Below are 22,967 nucleotides of genomic sequence, written 5' to 3'. Positions count from 1 at the left end.
CCTACTACGCGTCTGCCTTTTCTGGGCATGATTCTGGACATGACTCTAGTCAGAGACCTCTTAAAACCGAAACAGGTGTCGGTGCATCGCTGCACGCGAGTCCTGGGAAAGATGGTGGCATCATACGAAGCCATTCCCTTCGGCAGGTTCCATGCGAGGATCTTTCAGTGGGATCTGTTGGACAAGTGGTCCGGATCGCATCTTCAGATGCATCGGCTGATCACCCTGTCCCCGAGGGCCAGGGTGTCTCTTCTGTGGTGGCTGCAGAGTGCTCACCTTCTCGAGGGCCGCAGGTTCGGCATACAGGACTGGGTCCTGGTGACCACGGATGCGAGCCTCCGAGGATGGGGGGCAGTCACTCAGGGAAGAAACTTCCAAGGGTTGTGGACAAGTCAGGAGGCTTGTCTGCACATAAATATCCTGGAACTAAGGGCCATATACAACGCCTTGAGTCAAGCGGAGCCTCTGCTTCGCAACCAACCGGTGCTGATTCAGTCAGACAACATCACCGCAGTGGCTCATGTAAACCGCCAGGGCGGCACAAGAAGCAGAGTGGCGATGGCAGAAGCCACCAGGATTCTTCGTTGGGCGGAGAATCACGTGCAAGCACTGTCAGCAGTGTTCATTCCGGGAGTGGACAACTGGGAAGCAGACTTCCTCAGCAGGCACGACCTCCACCCGGGAGAGTGGGGACTTCATCAAGAAGTCTTCACTCAGATTACAAATCGATGGGAACTGCCACAGGTGGACATGATGGCGTCCCGTCTCAACAAAAAGCTACAAAGGTATTGCGCCAGGTCAAGAGACCCTCAGGCGATAGCTGTGGACGCCCTGGTAACACCGTGGGTGTTCCAGTCGGTCTATGTGTTTCCTCCTCTTCCTCTCATACCCAAGGTGCTGAGAATCGTAAGAAAAGAGGAGTGAGAACAATACTCATTGTTCCAGAGTGGCCAAGAAGGACTTGGTACCCGGAACTGCAAGAAATGCTCACAGAGGACCCATGGCCTCTGCCTCTCAGACAGGACCTGTTGCAACAGGGGCCCTGTCTGTTCCAAGACTTACCGCGGCTGCGTTTGACGGCATGGCGGTTGAACGCAGGATCCTAGCGGAAAAAGGCATTCCGGATGATGTTATTCCTACGCTGATAAAGGCTAGGAAGGACGTGACAGCAAAACACTATCACCGTATATGGCGAAAATATGTTGCCTGGTGTGAGGCCAGGAAGGCCCCTACAGAGGAATTCCAGCTGGGCCGGTTCCTGCACTTCCTACAGTCTGGAGTGACTATGGGCCTGAAGTTGGGGTCCATAAAGGTCCAGATTTCGGCCCTATCTATTTTCTTTCAAAAGGAACTGGCTTCTCTTCCTGAAGTTCAGACGTTTGTTAAGGGAGTGCTGCATATTCAGCCCCCTTTTGTGCCACCAGTGGCACCTAGGGATCTCAACGTGGTGTTGGGTTTCCTGAAATCCCACTGGTTTGAGCCACTTAAGACCGTGGAGCTAAAGTATCTCACGTGGAAGGTGGTCATGTTATTGGCCTTAGCTTCGGCTAGGCGTGTGTCAGAATTGGCGGCTTTGTCATGTAAAAGCCCCTATCTGGTTTTCCATATGGACAGGGCAGAATTACGGATTCGTCCGCAATTTCTGCCGAAAGTGGTGTCATCTTTTCATTTGAACCAACCTATTGTGGTGCCTGCGGCTACTCGTGACTTGGAGGATTCCAAGTTGCTTGATGTAGTCAGGGCTTTGAAGATTTATGTAGCCAGGACGGCTGGAGTCAGGAAGACTGACTCGCTGTTTATCCTGTATGCATCCAACAAGCTGGGTGCTCCTGCTTCAAAGCAAACTATTGCTCGCTGGATCTGTAGCACGATTCAGCAGGCTCCTTCTGCGGCTGGCTTCCCGCATCCAAAATCAGTGAAAGCCCATTCCACAAGGAAAGGTGGGCTCTTCTTGGGCGGCTGCCCGAGGGGTCTCGGCATTACAGCTTTGCCGAGCTGCTACTTGGTCGGGTTCAAACACATTTGCTAAGTTCTACAAGTTTGATACCCTGGCTGAGGAGGACCTTGTGTTTGCCCATTCGGTGCTGCAGAGTCATCTGCACTCTCCCGCCCGTTTGGGAGCTTTGGAATAATCCCCATGGTCCTTACGGAGTCCCCAGCATCCACTTAGGACGTCAGAGAAAATAAGAATTTACTCACCGGTAATTCTATTTCTCGTAGTCCGTAGTGGATGCTGGGCGCCAGTCCCAAGTGCGGACTTTCTGCAATACGTGTATATAGTTATTGCTTAATAAAGGGTTACGTTATGTTGGCATCCATTGTTGATGCTCTATTGTTGTTCATACTGTTGACTGGGTAAGTTACCACAAGTTGTACGGTGTGATTGGTGTGGCTGGTATGAGTCTTACCCTGGATTCCAAAATCCTTTCCTTGTAATGTCAGCTCTTCCGGGCACAGTTTCCTTAACTGAGGTCTGGAGGAGGGGCATATTGGGAGGAGCCAGCGCACACCAGTAGTACTAAATCTTTCTTAGAGTGCCCAGTCTCCTGCGGAGCCCCACAGCAGCACCGGGCAGCCAATACGGAAGGAGAGGGGACTGCTGCAGCGGCGCCACTACCAATTACATAGTGCTGCTGCGGCTCCAGTCCCCCTCCCTCCTTCTCCGCTGCCTCCGGCGCTGCTGCTCTCCTCCCCTGCCTCCGGACCGGCTTCTGCAGCGTGGCGCACACAGCAGAGGCGGCTTGTAATGAGTCAGTTTGATAGGGATAGGGAAATTTGTGTACCTAGAAGGGTGAGGGCTAGGAGCAGGGCCGTTTCTAGACCGTTTGTCTCCCAGTGCCAACACTAAAAAAACTGCGCCTCCCCATATACATATTAAAAAGTAACATTTGTGTGCTCCCCAAAAGGGGGCATGGCCTCACTGTAATGGGCGTGGGTTTGCTGCAGTGGGTGTGGCCTTGCAGAAAAAGGCTACTTTTCACCGACATAGTGTCCCTTACACCATATTACGCCCCACACAGTAATGCCCCTTGCACCATGTTAAGCTACCACGGTAATGCCCCTGACATCATATTATGCTGCACACAGTAATGCACCTGTCACCATATCACGCACTCAGTTATGCCTCTGTAACTCACATATTATACCCTCACTGTAATGCCCCTAATACCATATTATGCTCCTACTGTAATACAGTATGCCACAGTACCTGCTCATTGTCAAGGGGTTTTTCTCATTGTCAGGGGATCGCCGCCGCTGGTCTCTGCAGTCCCGGTGGGGACTGCTGTTCATTCCTGCCCCCAGTTCAAAGTATTATAAAATGACCTTTTTTAAAATGGCTGCCGCCTCTTCCTCTAGTATGCTTATAAACTGTCTTTTATGAGGCGGTGGCCATTTTGGGCGTAATACTTTAACATGCAGTTGCCATGGCGCCCGTGCGTTTGCATGGCTCGCCTGGCCCTGGAAACGACATTGGCTAGAAACCATCCTGAAGGGGGGATAAGAATCACATAGGGTTCCTTACTTAAAGGAGAGTCTATCAGACTGAGGTGTATCAGATGTTTCTCATGTGACTCCTTTCACAGAAGGGTCGTAACCCTATTGTGTAAGTCAGCCATTCTGTACCTTTTGTTTTATTTTTATAAGAAAAACTATTTGCACATGTATAACATACAGTATATATGTCCTTTTTCTAACTTTTTTGTAACTTTGGTTTAAGCATTGGATGTAAATTGTTCTTAGAGTAAAAAGTAATTAATCTTAGCGAGATTTCCGAAGTTCATCCCATGAACCTATAAACCTGTAGGAATTGTTAAGGGCAATGCTACATAGGTGTAACATTATTGTTTGAATAATCATTGTAGTACGGTAATCATGACCTGGAGAACATAAGGACTTCAGTTCACCGTCATGGTTGAAAAGGAGTTGTGTATAGAGAGCAAGTGCTGCCGTAACCATACGCACGAGCAACTGGATCTGTGACCAGCGCCAAAGGCTACGCTCCCTCCCAACTCAGGGAATGACTCTCTAAGGGGCATATTCATGTAGCCCCAGATTTTTCCAGCGGAAAAATCTCCTGATTCACATGCCATCCATTTCAAAGAAAAACTTGCGTGCTAATTTTTGCTGTTAATATTTGTGTTGAAAAATGGGCAAATCAGCCAGAAACCCTAATAAACTGCCAATAAATTTTAGATAACGTTATAGATGTCTTACTGGGCAAAAGCAAATATTTGGGGCTTTTGAAAGTTTTCAAATGGCTGATTGTGCTCTAGTTATATTTAGGGGTGCGTAAAAATGCCTGTACGGTGATTTTTTTGAGTCATTAAGTCACTTTAAAAAATTTGTTAAACACCTGTAACTCCCACACACCTGTCCCATCCATACAAAACTCCCAATATACTTGTCCCACATCTAGCACCCCACTGTTGTGCAGTTTGCAGAATATTACCCCAAAAATGACATGTAAATATTAGACAAATTAAGATGATTAAAACTTCTAATTGCCTAATTAAATACACTAGTAGACAAATATTTTGCCACGGGGCACCTCAGGTGGTATATGTGTATTTTGTACACCAGTGGCTTTCAAATTCGATCCTCAAGACCCCCAAACAGTTCATGTTTTCCAGGTCACCCAGAATGGGCACAGGCGCACTCATTACTCAGTGACGCATTTTAAAAGATCCACAGGTAGAACTAATTATTTAATTTGTTTTCCTGTGAGGAGACCTGGAAAACATGCACTGTCTGGGGTTCTGGGGACCGAGTTTAAGAACCATAGATTTAAAGTTACACCCTCTATGCGTTATAATATGTAACCCATTTATACTGTGTTTAGGGGTGTGTTTTTTTTCTCCAGTAAAATTCCATTGTTTACTTTGATAATACTGTTCTGGGAAGATTAGTATAAGTTAGGAAGGGGACAGAATAATAAACAGTTCAGTCCCATTCTGCTAGATGATGTATTTTGGGCCTTATTCAGCTTCAGTAGCAAAATTGCAAATTCGCAAATCGGACGAGCGCAACACACGTGCGGGAAGACCGAAACAAGTTTAAAATGTGATCGCAGAGTCAGCAAAAGTGTGATTGCCAGGAAGTGATGGTTTGTGGGAGGTTACATGGCGTTTGTGGGGAGTGGTTGGAAAAACGGTGGTGTGCCATGGCCCTTCTTGGGGTGTGCATCTGACATCAGGTGTTATTTCTGCAAATAAAAACATGGAGCTGCTGCGAATACACGCACATGCATTATATATATCCTGCGCATGCATAGGTCAACCGGAATTGTAGATGGTACTCGATTTCTGCGTATGAATCGCAATTATACGGCTGCATACGCAAATTTGCGAATGCATCGGTGGGCGTCTTTTACCTTTCTAGCCGGCTCTATACATGTGTTTTTATTAGCAAAAGCAGGACTGAGAAAATCGCAAGTTCTGTCTCAATAGCAATTGAAGCTGAATGCGGTCCTCTGGACATAAGTAAACCTGTCTTGCTAATTTAAGTCACTATTCCTAGCCAGTTGTCAGAGTTCATTCTGTAAACATTTAATGCCCAGATTTATCAAGCCTTGGAGAGTGACAAATAGCATGGAAATAAAGTACCAACCAATCAGCTCCTAACTCTCATTTATCAAACGCAGCCTGTAATATGACCGTTTGGAGATGATTGGCTGGTCTTCAAGGCTTGATAAATGGGCGCCTTAATGCTGTGTGTTTTTCTGTCATAAGGTGGTATTTATATAGTTCAATATATAGTTCACATTTGTTAGAATACCAAGTGGCACAATTCCTAGAAATTGTGTTGGTCATCTAGGCTTTGTTACAGTACACTTGTGGTGAGGTAACATTTACATTCAGAAACGTTTTACTCCACTCTAATACCCCTTTCACACCGCAGCTATAACCCGGTAAATTGCCGGTCTTTAAGCCTTCCAAAACGGGTCTAGCTGCGGTCTGAAAGCGCCACATTGAATTTACCGGTTAAAGAATACCGGTATTTTAAAACGGGTAAAAAGCAGGGTCCTACGCGGTTCAGACCCGTTTCATTGTGCAATGTGAAAGGCTCAGAAACGGTATTTCCAAGCCACAGAAGGTGATAGGCTGTCTCCATGCGTGATGTCACCAGGCAGAAGCAGGAAATAAACTGGAGGAAACACATGAGAGTGAAGGGAGTGTTTTATTATACAGAATACAGTTTAAAATGGCAAATTGGAGTGTTGAGGAGGTTAGGGAGCTGCTTAGGATCAGAGGGGATGAAGAAATATGTAGACAAATCACTGGGACAGTGAAGGATGCAGTAATCTACAAAAACATGGTAAAGATGCTTGAAGCTGCTGGGTTCCATCGTACGACTAGCCAAATTGTGGGCCAGAAAGGTCCATTTAAAATGACAACCACTGTTTTCTATGGGTGAAACGGGTTCAGTGTGAAAGGTAATGAAATGGTAATATACCAGTTACAACATGCGATGTGAAGGGGGTTTAACTGCTCAGACCTGTTTTAAAACCCGTTTTAAGAAACATTTTAAAAGCAGGGTTTGCGATGTGAAATCGGTATAAGAAGTGTTATGAGCTTTACTATTGATGCAAAGTTGGAGACCAAGAAAATTTGGGCCAGTCATTCTAGTCATTCTTGTTGTATCATTTGTATCAGACTCCTCAAAGGTTGGTCAAAGGGATCCAATAACTTGGCGGGAACCAAAGATCATTGTATAGATTGTTACTTTTATCATTCTAATAACTGGGTGGGAACCAAAAGATCGCTGTATAGAACAGTGGTCCTCGAACTTTTTTGAATCACGGCGCCCTAGAGTCTCAGATTTTTTGTTTCACGGCACCCCTAGGCCAAAAGTTTCTTATTGAGAAATTTAGAAAGAAATATTAAATTAAGTAAATTGTGTTTATATGTCATCCTATTGTGTGGTGAGGGATAAGATATGTTCTGTTTGTCCACATATTGTTTGATTGACAGCCACCAGCACTGGTTTTGCCTATTACATTGACCATAAATAATTTTAATTGGTCCTGGACCACCAAACCAGGGCACCCCTGCAAGTGACCTGAGGCACCCTAGGGTGCCATGGCACACAGTTTGAGAACCACAGGTATAGATTGTTTCTTTTGTCATTTTAAGCATCAGTTCTAAGTCAAAGCACACTGTAACATACCCTAATTTACCTTCTGCCATAAGGGCTGTGCCTCTTACTAAAGGATTGCCTGTGCCAAAGCCTCCGGAGAACTTAAGGTGGAATTCGATTACGGTGTTGGACTACTTTGAGTAGCAGGGTTTACCACGCATGCAAGACCCCTGAACCTGCAAGGAAAAGTCAGTAAAATCCCCCAAATCGTGTCGCATGCGGGGGAAAAAACACACTGATTCCGCAGTTTACTTGGAATCACCGTGTTTCCACATATGAATTCCGATTTTTTTGGCTCGAGAAAAAGGCTATTTTATTGAATAGCCTTTCTCCGCACCGCGGGGTATGTGCCTGCAATTACCCGCTTGGTAAACCCTGCGGTTAATTGGATACAGTTATCAGTTTAAAAGATGTCATTTTAGTATTAGTGTGGCTGTAATTAGTTTTACTTACATTGCCTCTTAAATTCTTTTTCCCCTCACTTTCTCTTTTATCCTGATCGATTACAAGTTCTGTTATGTTTCACTACACAGTATTGGACGTAATTCAGATTTAAACACTATGCCGATGTTTTCACAATTGAGCAATTATCGGCAGACTGCGCACACACGCTGCGTTCACACTGCGCATGCTCAAATGTATTTTTGCGATTGCATTCGCAATGAGGACTCAGTCACAAAGTGACAGGAAGTGACTGTTTGGGGGTTGTAACACGGTGTTAGCTGGGAGTGGTTGTAAAAATGTGGGCGGTTATTCCCGGGTTGAGTAGCGGGCCAGGCGCAGTGTGAATGGCGTTGCCGGGTCAATGCAACCCGGTACCCATTCACAGTATAGGGAGAGGCGGCGCAGAGATTCCTAATAGCTGATAGCAGTATCTATGTTTTCATTCTTGCTTTAGGCGTAGGTGAATTTCTCAAACATTCATTATATTGCTGAAAAATACCTCACTGGAAACCCTATCTCACTTTTGAATAACAATCTACGCCATTTCTACACACAACGGAGTCATGTTCAATGGATATCCTGACATATAATCTCACAGACGGAAGCCATAGAGTATGAGGACACTTGAGACTCTGCTAGCGTCTGGCAACTTTTTTGCTTCTCTCTTTGGCAAAAATGCGTCCTAACTCACGCACAGATATACAAGTGTCACTTCTCGATTGAACCAGCACAGTCTCCCCGTGCGTTCTAGTCGCATGGCGTTGCATCTAAAACGCATTTTCGGCAAAAAGGACGCCCAATGCTAGCAGAGTTGCAAGGAACTTGTCAGCTCACTCACGCCAGGCATCTCCCGATGTATGAGGACACATCTGTATCCTTGGAAGCAGGGTGGTCATCTGTCCAGTCCTCTGCCAGCCATTATCTTCTGGATGTGAGATATTCTGTGGACACTCATCCTTCAAAACCTTATCCAGTGAAAAGTCCTTTTCCTGCAATGTCATGCACTTATACTATTGATTATAATTATCCGTCCCCCAGTTTTGTGTATTTCTTGGGTGGCTCCACTCCGTGGATGGCTGCCATTGATTTTAAACAGGAAATTGTCACATTTTTATTGTTACAATCTTTTACTTGAAGTACTCCACAGAAGCCGCATTGTCCCACCCGTACTGTCTGTCTTGTAGGACAGATTGGGAAGTTTCTCAGACAGAGAAGAGAAGGAAGAGTCCAGGTGTGGCTCTACTCAGCTGATTAAGATAGCACATTAGTAAATGGCTGCTATGGAGTATTTCAATGCAAAGAAAATAATCTTTATTACTTCTTTGCCCTTTCAGCAAAGTCGATTGCTCTTAGTCCCTCTGCCCTCCATTTTTGGGGTACGTCCATTTCTTTTTGTTCTTCTCTTACTCTGTAGGACACTTCCATGAGCTGGTTATCTTTGTGAGCGCTCCACCCATATCACCCTCTCCCTGCTCCCCAGTGGATACATGGTTAGATGCGCTAGTCCTTCCTGGTAATGTGTGCGACTTACACCATGCACTGCTATAATTACCCTTTGTGCAGTCTCTCATTTATATCCTTTTGGAGATGTGGCTCCCAGACCTGAGCGCAGTATTCCACGTGTGGTCTCACCAGTGACCTATAGAGAGGCATCACCATCTGTCTTCCTGCTACTAATACCTCGCTCTGTGCCCCCTAGCATCCGGCCTTCCCCATTGTCTTACTACATTTTCTGCTTTATGTCCCCAGTGATAGTGGCGCCCAGATCCCATCCCTCCTCCGTAATTAATATCTTACTGCCTTTAATACTATTATCAGCTTTTGGGTGTTTAGAAACCAAGTAAAAACACATCAATCTTACAATAAATAGTAGTTGCCACATATATAGGGTCAGGTTATTTCTCAGCATCGCTGTGTGGGACCTGTAATACAGCCAGCAATGGTATAGTACCCAGCAGCCAGGGTATTCAGCATATGCCATGAGGGGGCACCTCATAGCCACCAAGATGGAAGATAGAGGTGCACAGGAAAGTCAGGGATGTTTTTGTACTGTATCTGTGATGTGCGCTGCTGATGACTGACCTCCCTCCTACAATACATATTGTTATAGTAATAACTTCCACTCAGCCTACTGGTTGCCTTCTGCATATATAATGCCTCCTGTCTGACCCGGCATCATGTTGGATTAGTCTCTGCTGTTGTCAGGGGTCTATCCCTGAGTTGGGAATCTCTGGATAGCAGTCACTCACATTCCCCCATGTCTGTAAGCACACAGCCGACCATAATCCAGCGCTTCGTCCTACCGCTGCCTCCGCTCTGTCTCACAGCCCACACACTATTATATCTGCCAGTGCTGGGGCTGCTAGTCCGGTAGATGGGGCAGGAAGAGCTGCCCCCCCCCCCCCCAGTCAGCCAGTAGTTACAGTAATAGGTGGGGAACTTTCAAATATATTCCCTGGACAGGTTGGGGTGTCATATGAAAATGTCAAGTAAATGTGGACATCTGTCTAACATCTGTTCTGTCCCAGAATTACTCTGTACTTGTATAACTCTGTCCCTTCCCATTCTGCTTGGTGTTTTACCCTTATTGCCATTGAGGGGAGGAGACAGATTCAGCAATGTTCTAGGAGTGTAAAAAGCAAGATGGCTGCTTCCATTGTGCTGATGTGAGTGGACGGTAATATCAGTACAACAGTCCATTTATGTTTCAATACACAGTAAGCTAGACTGTTTTACACAAACTCCAAGGTTATGTGGGAATGGCAGGGTTACCTTTCAAGTAACAACTGTATATACTACTGCATGCATTCAATAATATCATATACAGTGGGGCAAAAAAGTATTTGGACAGCCACCGATTGTGCAAGTTGACCTACTTAGAAAAATGAGAGAGGTCTGTAATTTCCATCATAGGTACACTTCAACTGCGAAAGACAGAATCTGAAGAAAAAAAACAGGAAATCACATTGTATGATTTTTAAACAATTTACTTGTATATTCTTGTGGAAAATAAATATTTGGACACCTACCAAGCAGCAAGATTTCTGGCTCTCACAGACCTATTATTTCTTCTTTAAGAAGCTCTTCTATCCTCCACTCGTTACCTGTATTAATGGCACCTGTTTGTACTGGTTATCTGTATAAAAGACACCTGTCCACACCCTCCAACAGTCAGACTGCTACCTCTCCACCATGGCCAAGACCAGAGAGCTGTCTAAGGACACCAGGGACAAAATTATAGAGCTGCACAAGGCTGGGATGAGCTACTTGACAATAGGCAAGCAGCCTGGTGAGAAGAGATCAACTTTTTGGCGCAATTATTAGAAAATGGAAGAAATACAAGATCACTGACAATCTCCCTCGACCTGGGGCTCCATGCAAGATCTCACCTCGTGGGGTATCAATGATCTTGAAAACGGTGAGGAATCAGCCCAGAACTACACGGGGGGACCTGGTCAATGACCTCAAGAGAGCTGGAACCACAGTCACACAAAGGTTACCATTAGTAACACACTACGTCGTCATGGATTGAAATCCTGCAGCGCCCGAAAGGCTCCCCTGCTTAAGCCAGCACATGTCCAGGCCCGTCTAAAGTTTGCCAGTGACCATCTGGATGATCCAGAGGAGGATTGGGAGAATGTAATGTGCAAAATCGAACTTTTTGATATAAACGCCACTCGCCGTGTTTGGAGGGAGAAGAACACCATTCCCACTGTGAAGCATGGGGGTGGAAACATCATGCTTTGGGGCTGCTTTTCTGCAAAGGGGACAGGACGACTGATCCGTATTAAGGAGAGGATGAAAGGGGCCATGTATCGTGAGATTTTGGGCAAAAATCTCCTTGCCTCAGTAAGAGCATTGAAGATGGAACATGGCTGGGTCTTCCAGCATGACAATGACCCCAAACACACCGCCCGGGCAACTAAGGAGTGGCTCCGTAAGAAGCACTTCAAGGTCCTGGAGTCGCTTAGCCTGTCTCCAGACCTCAACCCAATAGAAAATCTGTGGAGGGAGTTGAAAGTCCGTGTTGCCCTGCAACAGCCCCAAAACATGACAGATCTAGAGAAGATCTGCATGGAAGAGTGGGCCAAAATAACTGCTACAGTGTGTGCAAACCTGGTCAAGAACTACAGGAAACGTTTGACCTCTGTAATTGCCAACCGAGGTTATATAACAAAGTATTGAGTTCAATTTATTTTCCACAAGAATATACAAATAAATTGTGTAAAAATCATACAATGTGATTTCCTGGTTTTTTTTTTTTTTTTTCAGATTCTGTCTCTCACAGTTGAAGTGTACCTATGATGGAAATTACAGACCTCTCATCTTTTTAAGTGGGTCAACTTGCACAATCGTGGCTGTCCAAATACGTTTTTGCCCCACTGTGTGTGTGTGTGTGTGTGTGTGTGTATATATATATATATATATATATATATTTCTCTATCGTCCTAGTGGATGCTGGGGTTCCTGAAAGGACCATGGGGAATAGCGGCTCCGCAGGAGACAGGGCACAAAAGTAAAGCTTTCCGATCAGGTGGTGTGCACTGGCTCCTCCCCCTATGACCCTCCTCCAAGCCAGTTAGATTTTTGTGCCCGGCCGAGAAGGGTGCAATCTAGGTGGCTCTCCTAAAGAGCTGCTTAGAAAAGTTTAGCTTAGGTTTTTTACTTTACAGTGAGTCCTGCTGGCAACAGGATCACTGCAACGAGGGACTTAGGGGAGAAGAAGTGAACTCACCTGCGTGCAGGATGGATTGGCTTCTTGGCTACTGGACATCAGCTCCAGAGGGACGATCACAGGTACAGCCTGGATGGTCACCGGAGCCTTGCCGCCGGCCCCCTTGCAGATGCTGAAGTAAGAAGAGGTCCAGAATCGGCGGCAGAAGACTCCTCAGTCTTCTAAAGGTAGCGCACAGCACTGCAGCTGTGCGCCATTTTCCTCTCAGCACACTTCACACGGCAGTCACTGAGGGTGCAGGGCGCTGGGAGGGGGGCGCCCTGGGAGGCAAATGAATACCTATTTTGGCTAAAAATACCTCACATATAGCCTCCGGAGGCTATATGGAGATATTTAACCCCTGCCAGAATCCGTTAAGAGCGGGAGACGAGGCCGCCGAAAAAGGGGCGGGGCCTATCTCCTCAGCACACAGCGCCATTTTCCCTCACAGAAAGGCTGGAGGGAAGGCTCCCAGGCTCTCCCCTGCACTGCACTACAGAAACAGGGTTAAAACAGAGAGGGGGGGCACTAATTTGGCGTTAGAAATATATAAAAAATGCTATAAGGGAAAACACTTATATAAGGTTGTCCCTATATAATTATAGCGTTTTTGGTGTGTGCTGGCAAACTCTCCCTCTGTCTCTCCAAAGGGCTAGTGGGTCCTGTCCTCTATCAGAGCATTCCCTGTGTGTGTGCTGTGTGTCGGTACGTGTGTGTCGACATGTAGGAGGACGATGTTGGTGAGGAGGCGGAGCAATTGCCTGTAATGGTGATGTCACTCTCTAGGGAGTCGACACCGGAATGGATGGCTTATTTAGGAAATTACGTGATAATGTCAACACGCTGCAAGGTCGGTTGACGACATGAGACGGCCGACAAACAATTAGTACCGGTCCAGACGTCTCAAAAACACCGTCAGGGGTTTTTAAAACGCCCGTTTACTTTAGTCGGTCGACACAGACAGGGACACTGAATCCAGTGTCGACGGTGAATAAACAAACGTATTCCTTATTAGGGCCACACGTTAAAGGCAATGAAGGAGGTGTTACATATTTCTGATACTACAAGTACCACAAAAGAGGGTATTATGTGGGATGTGAAAAAACTACCATAGTTTTTCCTGAATCAGATAAATTAAATAAAGTGTGTGATGATGCGTGGGTTCCCCCCGATAGAAAATTATGGGCGGTATACCCTTTCCCGCCAGAAGTTAGGGCGCGTTGGGAAACACCCCTTAGGGTGGATAAGGCGCTCACACGCTTATCAAAACAAGTGGCGGTACCGTCTATAGATAGGGCCGTCCTCAAGGACCAGCTGACAGGAGGCTGGAAAATATCATAAAAAGTATATACACACATACTGGTGTTATACTGCGACCAGCGATCGCCTCAGCCTGGATGTGCAGAGCTGGGGTGGCTTGGTCGGATTCCCTGACTAAAAATATTGATACCCTTGACAGGGACAGTATTTTATTGACTATAGAGCATTTAAAGGATGCATTTCTATATATGCGAGATGCACAGAGAGATATTTGCACTCTGGCATCAAGAGTAAATGCGATGTCCATAACTGCCAGAAGATGTTATGGACACGACAGTGGTCAGGTGATGCAGATTCCAAACGGCACAAAGGTGTATTGCCGTATAAAGGAAGAGGAGTTATTTGGGGTCGGTCCATCGGATCTGGTGGCCACGGCAACTGCTGGAAAATCCACCGTTTTTACCCTAAGTCACATCTCTGCAGAAAAAGACACCGTCTTTTCAGCCTCAGTCCTTTCGTCCCTATAAGATCATATCTGCCCAGGGATAGAGGAAAGGGAAGAAGACTGCAGCAGGCAGCCCATTCCCAGGAACAGAAGCGTTCCACCGCTTCTGACAAGTTCTCAGCATGGCGCTGAGACCGTACAGGACCCCTGGATCCTACAAGTAGTATCCCAGGGGTACAGATTGGAATGTCGAGACGTTTCCCCTTCGCAGGCTCCTGAAGTCTGCTTTACCAAGGTCTCCCTCCGACAAGGAGGCAGTATGGGAAAAAATTCACAAGCTGTATTCCCAGCAGGTGATAATTAAATTACAACTCCTACTACAAGAAAAGGGGTATTATTCCACACTATATTGTGGTACTGAAGCCAGAAGGCTAGGTGAGACTTATTCTAAAAAAAATTTTGAACACTTACAAAGGTTCAAATCAAGATGGAGTCACTCAGAGCAGTGGTAACGAACCAGGAAGAAGGGGACTATATAGTGTCCCGGGACATCAGGGATGCTTACCTCTATGTCCCAAATTTGCCCTTCTCACTAAGGGTACCTCAGGTTCGTGGTGCAGAACTGTCACTATCAGTTTCAGACGCTGCCGTTTGGATTGTCCACGGCACCCCGGGTCTTTACCAAGGTAATGGCCGAAATGATGATTCTTCTTCGAAGAAAAGGCGTCTTAATTATCCCTTACTTGGACGATCTCCTGATAAGGGCATAGTCCAGGGAACAGTTGGAGGTCGGAGTAGCACTATCTAGGATACTGCTACAACAGCACGGGTGGATTCTAAATATTCCAAAATCGCAGCTGATCCCGACGACACGTCTGCTGTGCCTAGGGATGATTCTGGACACAGTCCAGAAAAAGGTGTTTCTCCCGGAAGAGAAAGCCAGGGAGTTATCCGAGCTAGTCAGGAACCTCCTAAAAACAGTGCATCATTGCACAAGGGTCCTGGTAAAAATGGTGGCTTCCTACGAAGCAATTCCATTCGGCAGATTTCACGCAAGAACTTTTCAGTGGGATCTGCTGGATAAATGGTCCGGATCGCATCTTCAGATGCATCAGCGGATAACCCTATATCCAAGGACAAGGGTGTCTCTCCTGTGGTGGTTATAGAGTGCTCATCTTCTAGAGGGCCGCAGATTCGGCATTCAGGATTGGATGCTGGTGACCACGGAGCCCAGCCCGAGAGGCTGGGGAGCAGTCACACAAGAAAAAAATTTCCAGGGAGTGTGATCAAGTCTGGAGACTTTTCTCCACATAAATATACTGGAGCTAAGGGTAAATTTATAATGCTCTAAGCTTAGCAAGACCTCTGCTTCAAGGTCAGCCGGTATTGATCCAGTGGGAAAAACATCACGGCAGTCGCCCACGTAAACAGACAGGGCGACACAAGAAGCAGGAGGGCAATGGCAAAAACTGCAAGGACTTTTCGCTGGGCGGAAAATCATGTGATAGCACTGTCAGCAGTGTTTCATCCCGGGAATGGAAACTGGGAAGCAGACTTCCTCAGCAGGCACGACCTCCACCCGGGAGAGTGGAAACTTCATCGGGAAGTTTTTTCCACATGATTGTAAACCGTTGGGAAATACCAAAGGTGGACATGATGGCGTCCCGTCTGAACAAAAAACGGGACAGGTATTGCGCCAGGTCAAGAGACCCTCAGGCAATAGCTGTGGACGTTCTGGTAACACCGTGGGTGTACCAGTCGGTGTATGTGTTCCCTCCTCTGCTTCTCATACCTAAGGTGCTGAGAATTATAAGACGTAGAGGAGTAAGAACTATACTCATGGCTCCGGATTGGCCAAGAAGGACTTGGTACCCGGAACTTCAAGAGATGCTCACAGAGGTCTTATGGCCTCTGCCGCTAAGAAGGGACTTGCTTCAGCAAGTACCATGTCTGTTCCAAGACTTACCGCAGCTGCGTTTTGTCGGCATGGCGGTGGAAAGCCGGATCCTAAGGGAAAAAGGCATTCCGGAAGAGGTCATTCCTACCCTGGTCAAAGCCAGAAAGGAGGTGACCGCACAACATTATCACCACATGTGGCGAAAATATGTTGCGTGGTGTGAGGCCAGGAAGGCCCCACAAAGAAATTTCAACTCGGTCGTTTCCTGCATTTCCTGCAAACAGGAGTGTCTATGGGCCTCAAATTGGGGTCCATTAAGGTTCAAATTTCGGCCCTGTCGATTTTCTTCCAGAAAGAATTGGCTTCAGTTCCTGAAGTCCAGAAGTTTGTCAAGGGAGTATTGCATATACAACCCCCTTTTGTGCCTCCAGTGGCACTGTGGGATCTCAACGTAGTTCTGGGATTCCTCAAATCACATTGGTTTAAAACCAGTCAAATCTGTGGATTTGAAGCATCTCACATGAAAAGTGACCATGCTCTTGGCCCTGGCCTGGACCAGGCGAGTGTCAAATTGGTGGTTTTTTCTCAAAAAAGCCCATATCTGTTTGTCCATTCGGACAGGGCAGAGCTGCGGACTCGTCCCCAGTTCTCTCCCTAAGGTGGTGTCAGTGTTTCACCTGAACCAGCTTATTATGGTGCCTTGCACCTACTAGGGACTTGGAGGACTCCAAGTTGCTAGATGTTGTCAGGGCTCTGAAAATATGTTCCAGGACGGCTGGAGTCAGGAAAACTGACTTGCTGTTATCCTGTATGCACCCAACAAACTGGGTGCTCTTGCTTCTAAGCAGACTATTGCTAGTTGGATGTGTAATACAATTCAGCTTGCACATTCTGTGGCAGGCCTGCCACAGCCAAAATATGTAAATGCCCATTCCACAAGGAAGGTGGGCTCATCTTGGGCGGCTGCCCGAGGGGTCTCGGCTTTACAACTTTGCCGAGCAGCTACTTGGTCAGGGGCAAACACGTTTGCTAAATTCTACAAATTTGATACCCTGGCTAAGGAGGACCTGGAGTTCTCTCATTCGGTGCTGCAGAGTCATCCGCACTCTCCCGCCCGTTTGGGAGCTTTGGTATAATCCCCATGGTCCTTTCAGGAACCCCAGCATCCACTAGGACGATAGAGAAAATAAGAATTTACTTACCGATAATTCTATTTCTCGGAGTCCGTAGTGGATGCTGGGCGCCCATCCCAAGTGCGGATTATCTGCAATACTTGTACATAGTTACAAAAATCGGGTTATTATTGTTGTGAGCCATCTTTTCAGAGGCTCCGCTGTTATCATACTGTTAACTGGGTTTAGATCACAAGTTGTACGGTGTGATTGGTGTGGCTGGTATGAGTCTTACCCGGGATTCAAAATTCCTCCCTTATTGTGTACGCTCGTCCGGGCACAGTACCTAACTGGCTTGGAGGAGGGTCATAGGGGGAGGAGCCAGTGCACACCACCTGATCGGAAAGCTTTACTTTTGTGCCCTGTCTCCTGCGGAGCCGCTATTCCCCATGGTCCTTTCAGGAACCCCAGCATCCACTACGGACTCCGAGAAATAGAATTATCGGTAAGTAAATTCTTATTATATACACAGAATGTCTAAAATATAATGACGCGACCCATTCGCTGATGTATAGAGGGTTTATCTTAGTACTTTTGTCCCCAACAGGTCCGCACGCCTCCTCACACTATCCTGAGATGACGTATCAGTGCTCGGAGTGTCAGCAATGTTTCCCTAATCATTCAGCCCTCGTCACCCATCAGCAAACTCATAGCGCCAGTAATCTGTATAGATGCTCTGTTTGCGGAGTGCGTTTCAGCTCCAAATTGGCTCTTACCGCCCATCAGCAATGTCACACTGAGGACAAACTGTTTCACTGCTCTTACTGTGGGAAATCCTTTCATCAGAGGTCTCGTCTTCTGTACCATAAAAGAACTCACACCGGGGAGAGGCCATTTTCATGTTTGGAGTGCGGGAGATGTTTTACCAGAAGGTCTACCCTTTCCACGCACCAGCGGATTCACTCTGGTGAGAAGCCTTTTCAGGTCGTGGAATATGGCAAGTTCTTTGCGAAGAGATCAACTCTTGCCAAACATCAGCACAGTCACTCCGGGGAGAGGCCATTTTTCTGCCTGGAGTGCGGGAAATGTTTTACCAGCAGGTCTGCCCTTACTGTACATAACCAGACTCACTCTGGTGAGAAGCCATTTATGTGCATGGAGTGTGGCAAATGTTTTGTCCGGAAAGGCACCCTTGTCATGCACCAGCGCACTCACACCGGGGAGAAGCCATTTCAGTGCACGGAATGCGGGAAGTGCTTTGTCCAGAGATCCGACCTTGTCAGGCATCAGCGCACTCACACCGGGGAGAGGCCGTAAGTGTGTTCCTAGTTTGGCCGCTGCTTTTCTAATGAAGCACATCAGAGCGTTCACAATGGTCCAGGTGAATAAACTGCCCGTCACATACATAACAAGACGTGTTTTAAAGAACTGGGGAAAAAATTGGACATCTCTTCCTGACAAATGCGTTGTAAGGCGCAGGGCTACGTTTTTTGGTCCTCAGTCCTGCACATGTAGAAGGCGCCGTGTCCAGTTATGGATCCATCTAAAAATACGTGTAGTGGATACATAGAAAACATCACTTGAATTACTTCTTGGTTTGTGTTATGTTGGGTATGAGAGTGAAGGGACATCAAACTGTCTATAACTTTTATATTTTTTGTATATTTGAATGTAGTGATTACTTCGGATCATCATCCCCCTAGAAAAGAACAACAGGAAGGTATAAAGGGGGTAATTCAGATCTGATTGCTGGGCTGCGGTTTTTGCAGCCCTGCGATCAGATAGTCGCCGCCTACAGGGGCAGGGGGAAAGGTCTGTGCAGGGGTGCGATCGCATTTGTAGCAGAGCTGCACAAACGTCAGTGTGTGCGCAGCCCAGGACTTACTCTTCCAGTGCGATGTAATCCTGCTGATCGGGGCCGGAGCGGACATCAGACACCCTCCCTCTAAACACCTGAGCCCGCCTGCGTTTTTCCGGACACTCCTGTAAAACGATCAGATGCCACCCACAAACGGCCACTTCCTGTCAATCACCTTGCGATCGCTTTTTTCGCACCATGCCGTCGCTAGACACCGATGCCCGGTGCAGTTGTCCAATGCGCATTTCAGAGCTGATCGCCCGCTGTGCGAAAACGCCCAGCAGCGATCAGGTCTGTATTACCCCCAAAGTGCGCACACATCAGAAGTGTAGGATGAAGACCAATGTCAACCATTTCAGAGGAGATGGAAAAGTCATGTCCACTTTCCCGCCAGGCCAGGGCAGGTACACAGCCGCTTCCCCTCACGGCCATTAGACTGTGACTCAAAATACTCACTATACTATCCCAGCATCAGGTGTAAGATGGCGGTGCTGGCGGAAACGCGGTCACACAGTGAGGTGCGTAATGTGGACCGGATTTCTGTGTATAGAGGGCTCATCAGCAGCTGAAATTCATCACCGACTTGTCGATGTGTACAGTGATGACATCATGCCATGGAAACAGGTTTGGGGCACTGCCTTTGATAACTGCAGTACAGACATTCAAGATGAGCAGCGATCCGTCCGGCCACGTACATTCACCACAATGACTTCTACATTCTGCTTTCAAATTATTCTGCACTGATAGTTTTACTTTTACACCGCAGTGAGTTTGGCCACAGAAGTACCGTGTGACCTATGACCTGGCACTGGCAGACCCCCCTCCTCCTTCCTCTGTATGTAATTCATGTAATACAAGTGTAAGTAATCCTCCTCCCAGCAATTATATCTTTTCAGCTGCCATTGTATTCATGCTCTAGTGTTATAGCTGATTTACGAGTCTTCAGTGTGGGATCAAGCATTACTAATATCTAGGTAATCTCCATCTATGGCTCCATCTCTGTTATTATATCAGTCACCTGACTATGAGGTAATCACACCCTGATGTGTAGACGTGCCAGAGAGGTGTGGCCCTGTCATACCCGCGGCTGGCATCTGCCCGTCCTGGTGCCTGCTGTACAGGTTTCCTGTTACCCAGTCACTATGGGGCACAGAGGACGTCTGTCCCATTACACACACTCACCTCTCTGTACCATGGTATAAATGATAGTACATAGGGACAGGTTATTTCTCAGCATGGCTGTGCGGAGCCTTTAATATCACCAGCAATGGTGCCGTACCCTGCGGCCAGGAGATCACACAGCAGTAGGAGACATTTGGAGCATGCATTGTTATAGTGATTTCCCAATAATGTCCCTCTGATAGTGATCACTGTATATCCTGTACAGGCCGTGCTTAGTGACAATACATCTGTCTGTATTCCTGCAGGGTTATTGTGTTCTATTTCTGTGGTTTTATTATGGATTATCTAAAATCTTATCATCTACAGTTATAGATTGGGCACAGTATAAAGGTGCAGACTATGGGCCTAAGTCATGCCTGTTCGTAGTCGTGTGAAAAAATGCTCTTCTTCAATCAAAATCCCCATCATGCTGGGGACGCCCTGCACAGGGCCAGTCCACCCCGCATGCCAGGCCCTACTCCCCCTCCCCCTCTCCGCAGACATGTGAAAGCATCACACAGCAACAATGCTTTCGCACCTGCCTACGCAGCCTAGCTGCAAACGCAGGCGGCTACCCGCCATATGTTCACGCAGCTGCCGCGGTCCACCCCGCGAACAGTCCGGACACGCCTGAATTGTAAGCAAGGCGCGGATCGAGGCTATGGGGGGCCCGGGGCACTTCAGATAGCGGGGCCCCTAATAAAGAGGCAGGCAGTTGAGCTATATAAAATATATATATATAGGTATCCCACAGAAAGGGAGAGTCAGTGCTCCGCAGATTTTTAAATTTGTTTGAATCTGTATTAATAGTTATAGACATGGGTTCTTCCTTCAGGGTACAGATTTACACTAGTTTAAAAGTCTGTAGAGTTCCGCCTATTGCTTATATTAAGCTGGGAGTACACCATGCATTATATATATATATATATATATATACACACACACACGTATGTACTGTATATATAATATATATATATACACATATCTATAGATATATATTCTCAGCATGGGCTGGCACTCGCCACCCGCTTGTCACACTAAGTGCCCAGGTGCCCTTGAAGGTGATCTCTCACCAGATACATGGCACAAGAACGGGCGGCACTCACGGGACTGTCAATGGCGGAAATCAATGGACACAATACAGGGGTGACCCCCGTGTCCATTGATTTCCGCCATTGAAAGTCCTTCGAGTGCCACCCGTTCTTGTGCTATATACACATGCATATACAGTATATATTTACATATATGCACGCAGACATACACACAGATATATATACATATATATCTATAAACACACACTACCCAGAGCCATAATACAGCCAGCCTTACTTTTTGCTGGCAGGCTGCTGTGACACATCTCACTCATCTCTGGTCTCCCAAGGCGCACAAACCCCCGGCTCCACACGCTGCCACTGTCGGGGACATTCTTTCCCGTTACTGAGCCGCAGGCTGCCACTTTACAGACTATTGGACAGCTGAGCCATCGCTTAACTGTCCTGTGCTGCAGTGTCCAGGTCTGAATTGGGATCCGGTCTCTAGGTCGACGGTAACTAGGTCGTCAGGGTCTCTAGGTCTTTTTTTTTTTTTTTACCTTTTCATACTTAACGATCCACGTGGACTACGATTGGAACGGTAATCTGTGCCGAGCGAAGCGGTAGCGGAGCGAGGGGACACGGTGCACTAATTGGGGTTCCCTGTCACTCTACGATGAAAACGACACAAAAAACCCCCATAAAAAACTCATGTCGACATTTTGACCTGTCGACCTAGTTACTGTCGACCAGTAGTGGTCGACCTAGTTACTATCTACCTTCCATACCACACCTGTGTGAATTAGGCCCTATGTTCCAGCAGTGATGGATGAGGAGTTAAAATGTATCCTTTCCCTGGACTGAGAGGGGTCGTCCCAGTAGCTTTGACTTGCATCACCAAATCTGTCAGAGTAGTGTTTTTTAGTGTTTTGTCACTCATCCCACTGACTCCCTCCTCTGTATATACAGTTCTGGACAAATTTGTTGCCATCCTTATAGACTACTGAAACCATGCTTCATTCCTCCTGAAAACTGTTGAAATTAAAAGTTTTTGCCTCATGTACTGTACCTGCATGCCTTTACTTTTTCATAAAATAAAGCAAAGAAACCTTGAAAACAGATAATTTATTGCTTGTTCCCCAAATTATTCTAAAATGACCAGGACAGATTTGTTGTTGCCTCTGTAAACAGTTGATATTTTTAAAGTTAATTGCTTTCATGAATTAGCCTCATGTCTTCAATCTACTCAGTCAATCAGGCAATTTAAATGGAGAAAAGTAATCATTCTGCTGTTTGGTATCATCGTGTGCACCATTGTGAGCATAGACTAGAGAAAGCAAAGGAGAGATTTCTCAGAGTAGATCAGAAAGAAAATTATAGACAATCTCCAATCAACATGATGTTCCTGTTGCAAATATTATTAGAAAGGTTAAAGTCCATGGGGCTGTAGTCATACTCTCTGTATGTGGCCACAAGAGGAAAACTGACCCCATATTAAACAAAAGGAGAGTGAGAGTGGTAGGGAAAAATCCAAAGAAAACTTCCAAAAAGATTAACTCCAAAGTCAGGGTATGTCAGTCTCTGATCACACCATCTGATGCTTTCTGAGAGACAGTGGGCTCCATCGGAAAATACCCAGGAGGACTTCGCTTTAAAAAAAAACATAAAAGTCAGACTGGAATTTTTCTAAACTATGTATTGACACAATGCTTCTGGAGACTGTCCTTTGGATAGATGAGTCAAAACTGGAGCTTTTTAAAAGTCTACATTAGCTCTATGTTCACAGATCAACAAGCTTTCAAAGAGAAGAACATCATACTGACTGTGACACATGGAGAAGTTTTGGGGCTGTTTTGCTGCATCTGGCATTGGTTCCCTTGGATTTGTGCAGGGCACAATGAAATCTCA

At 46.4% G+C, this 22,967-nt stretch overlaps 1 protein-coding gene across 10 annotated transcripts in view; it reads left to right on the top strand.

Moving 5' to 3' along the window:
- LOC134994743 (zinc finger protein 436-like) overlaps positions 1-22,967 on the top strand; it is a 497,924-nt gene that overhangs the window by 429,788 nt on the left and 45,169 nt on the right. For 8 of the 10 annotated variants that reach the window (XM_063951005.1, XM_063951010.1, XM_063951003.1 and 5 more), the window contains exon 12: positions 17,617-17,976. The exons of the other annotated variants lie outside the window; for them this stretch is intronic. In XM_063951005.1, the coding sequence (XP_063807075.1) occupies positions 17,617-17,976 (360 nt within the window). The remainder of the gene's footprint in view (positions 1-17,616; positions 17,977-22,967) is intronic. 10 annotated transcript variants of the gene reach the window in all.

The sequence above is a fragment of the Pseudophryne corroboree genome, chromosome 2 (assembly GCF_028390025.1).
Source record: "Pseudophryne corroboree isolate aPseCor3 chromosome 2, aPseCor3.hap2, whole genome shotgun sequence".
NCBI lineage: Eukaryota > Metazoa > Chordata > Amphibia > Anura > Myobatrachidae > Pseudophryne > Pseudophryne corroboree.
Note: the sequence above shows the minus strand (reverse complement) of the source record. Positions and strands in the feature narration are given on the sequence as shown.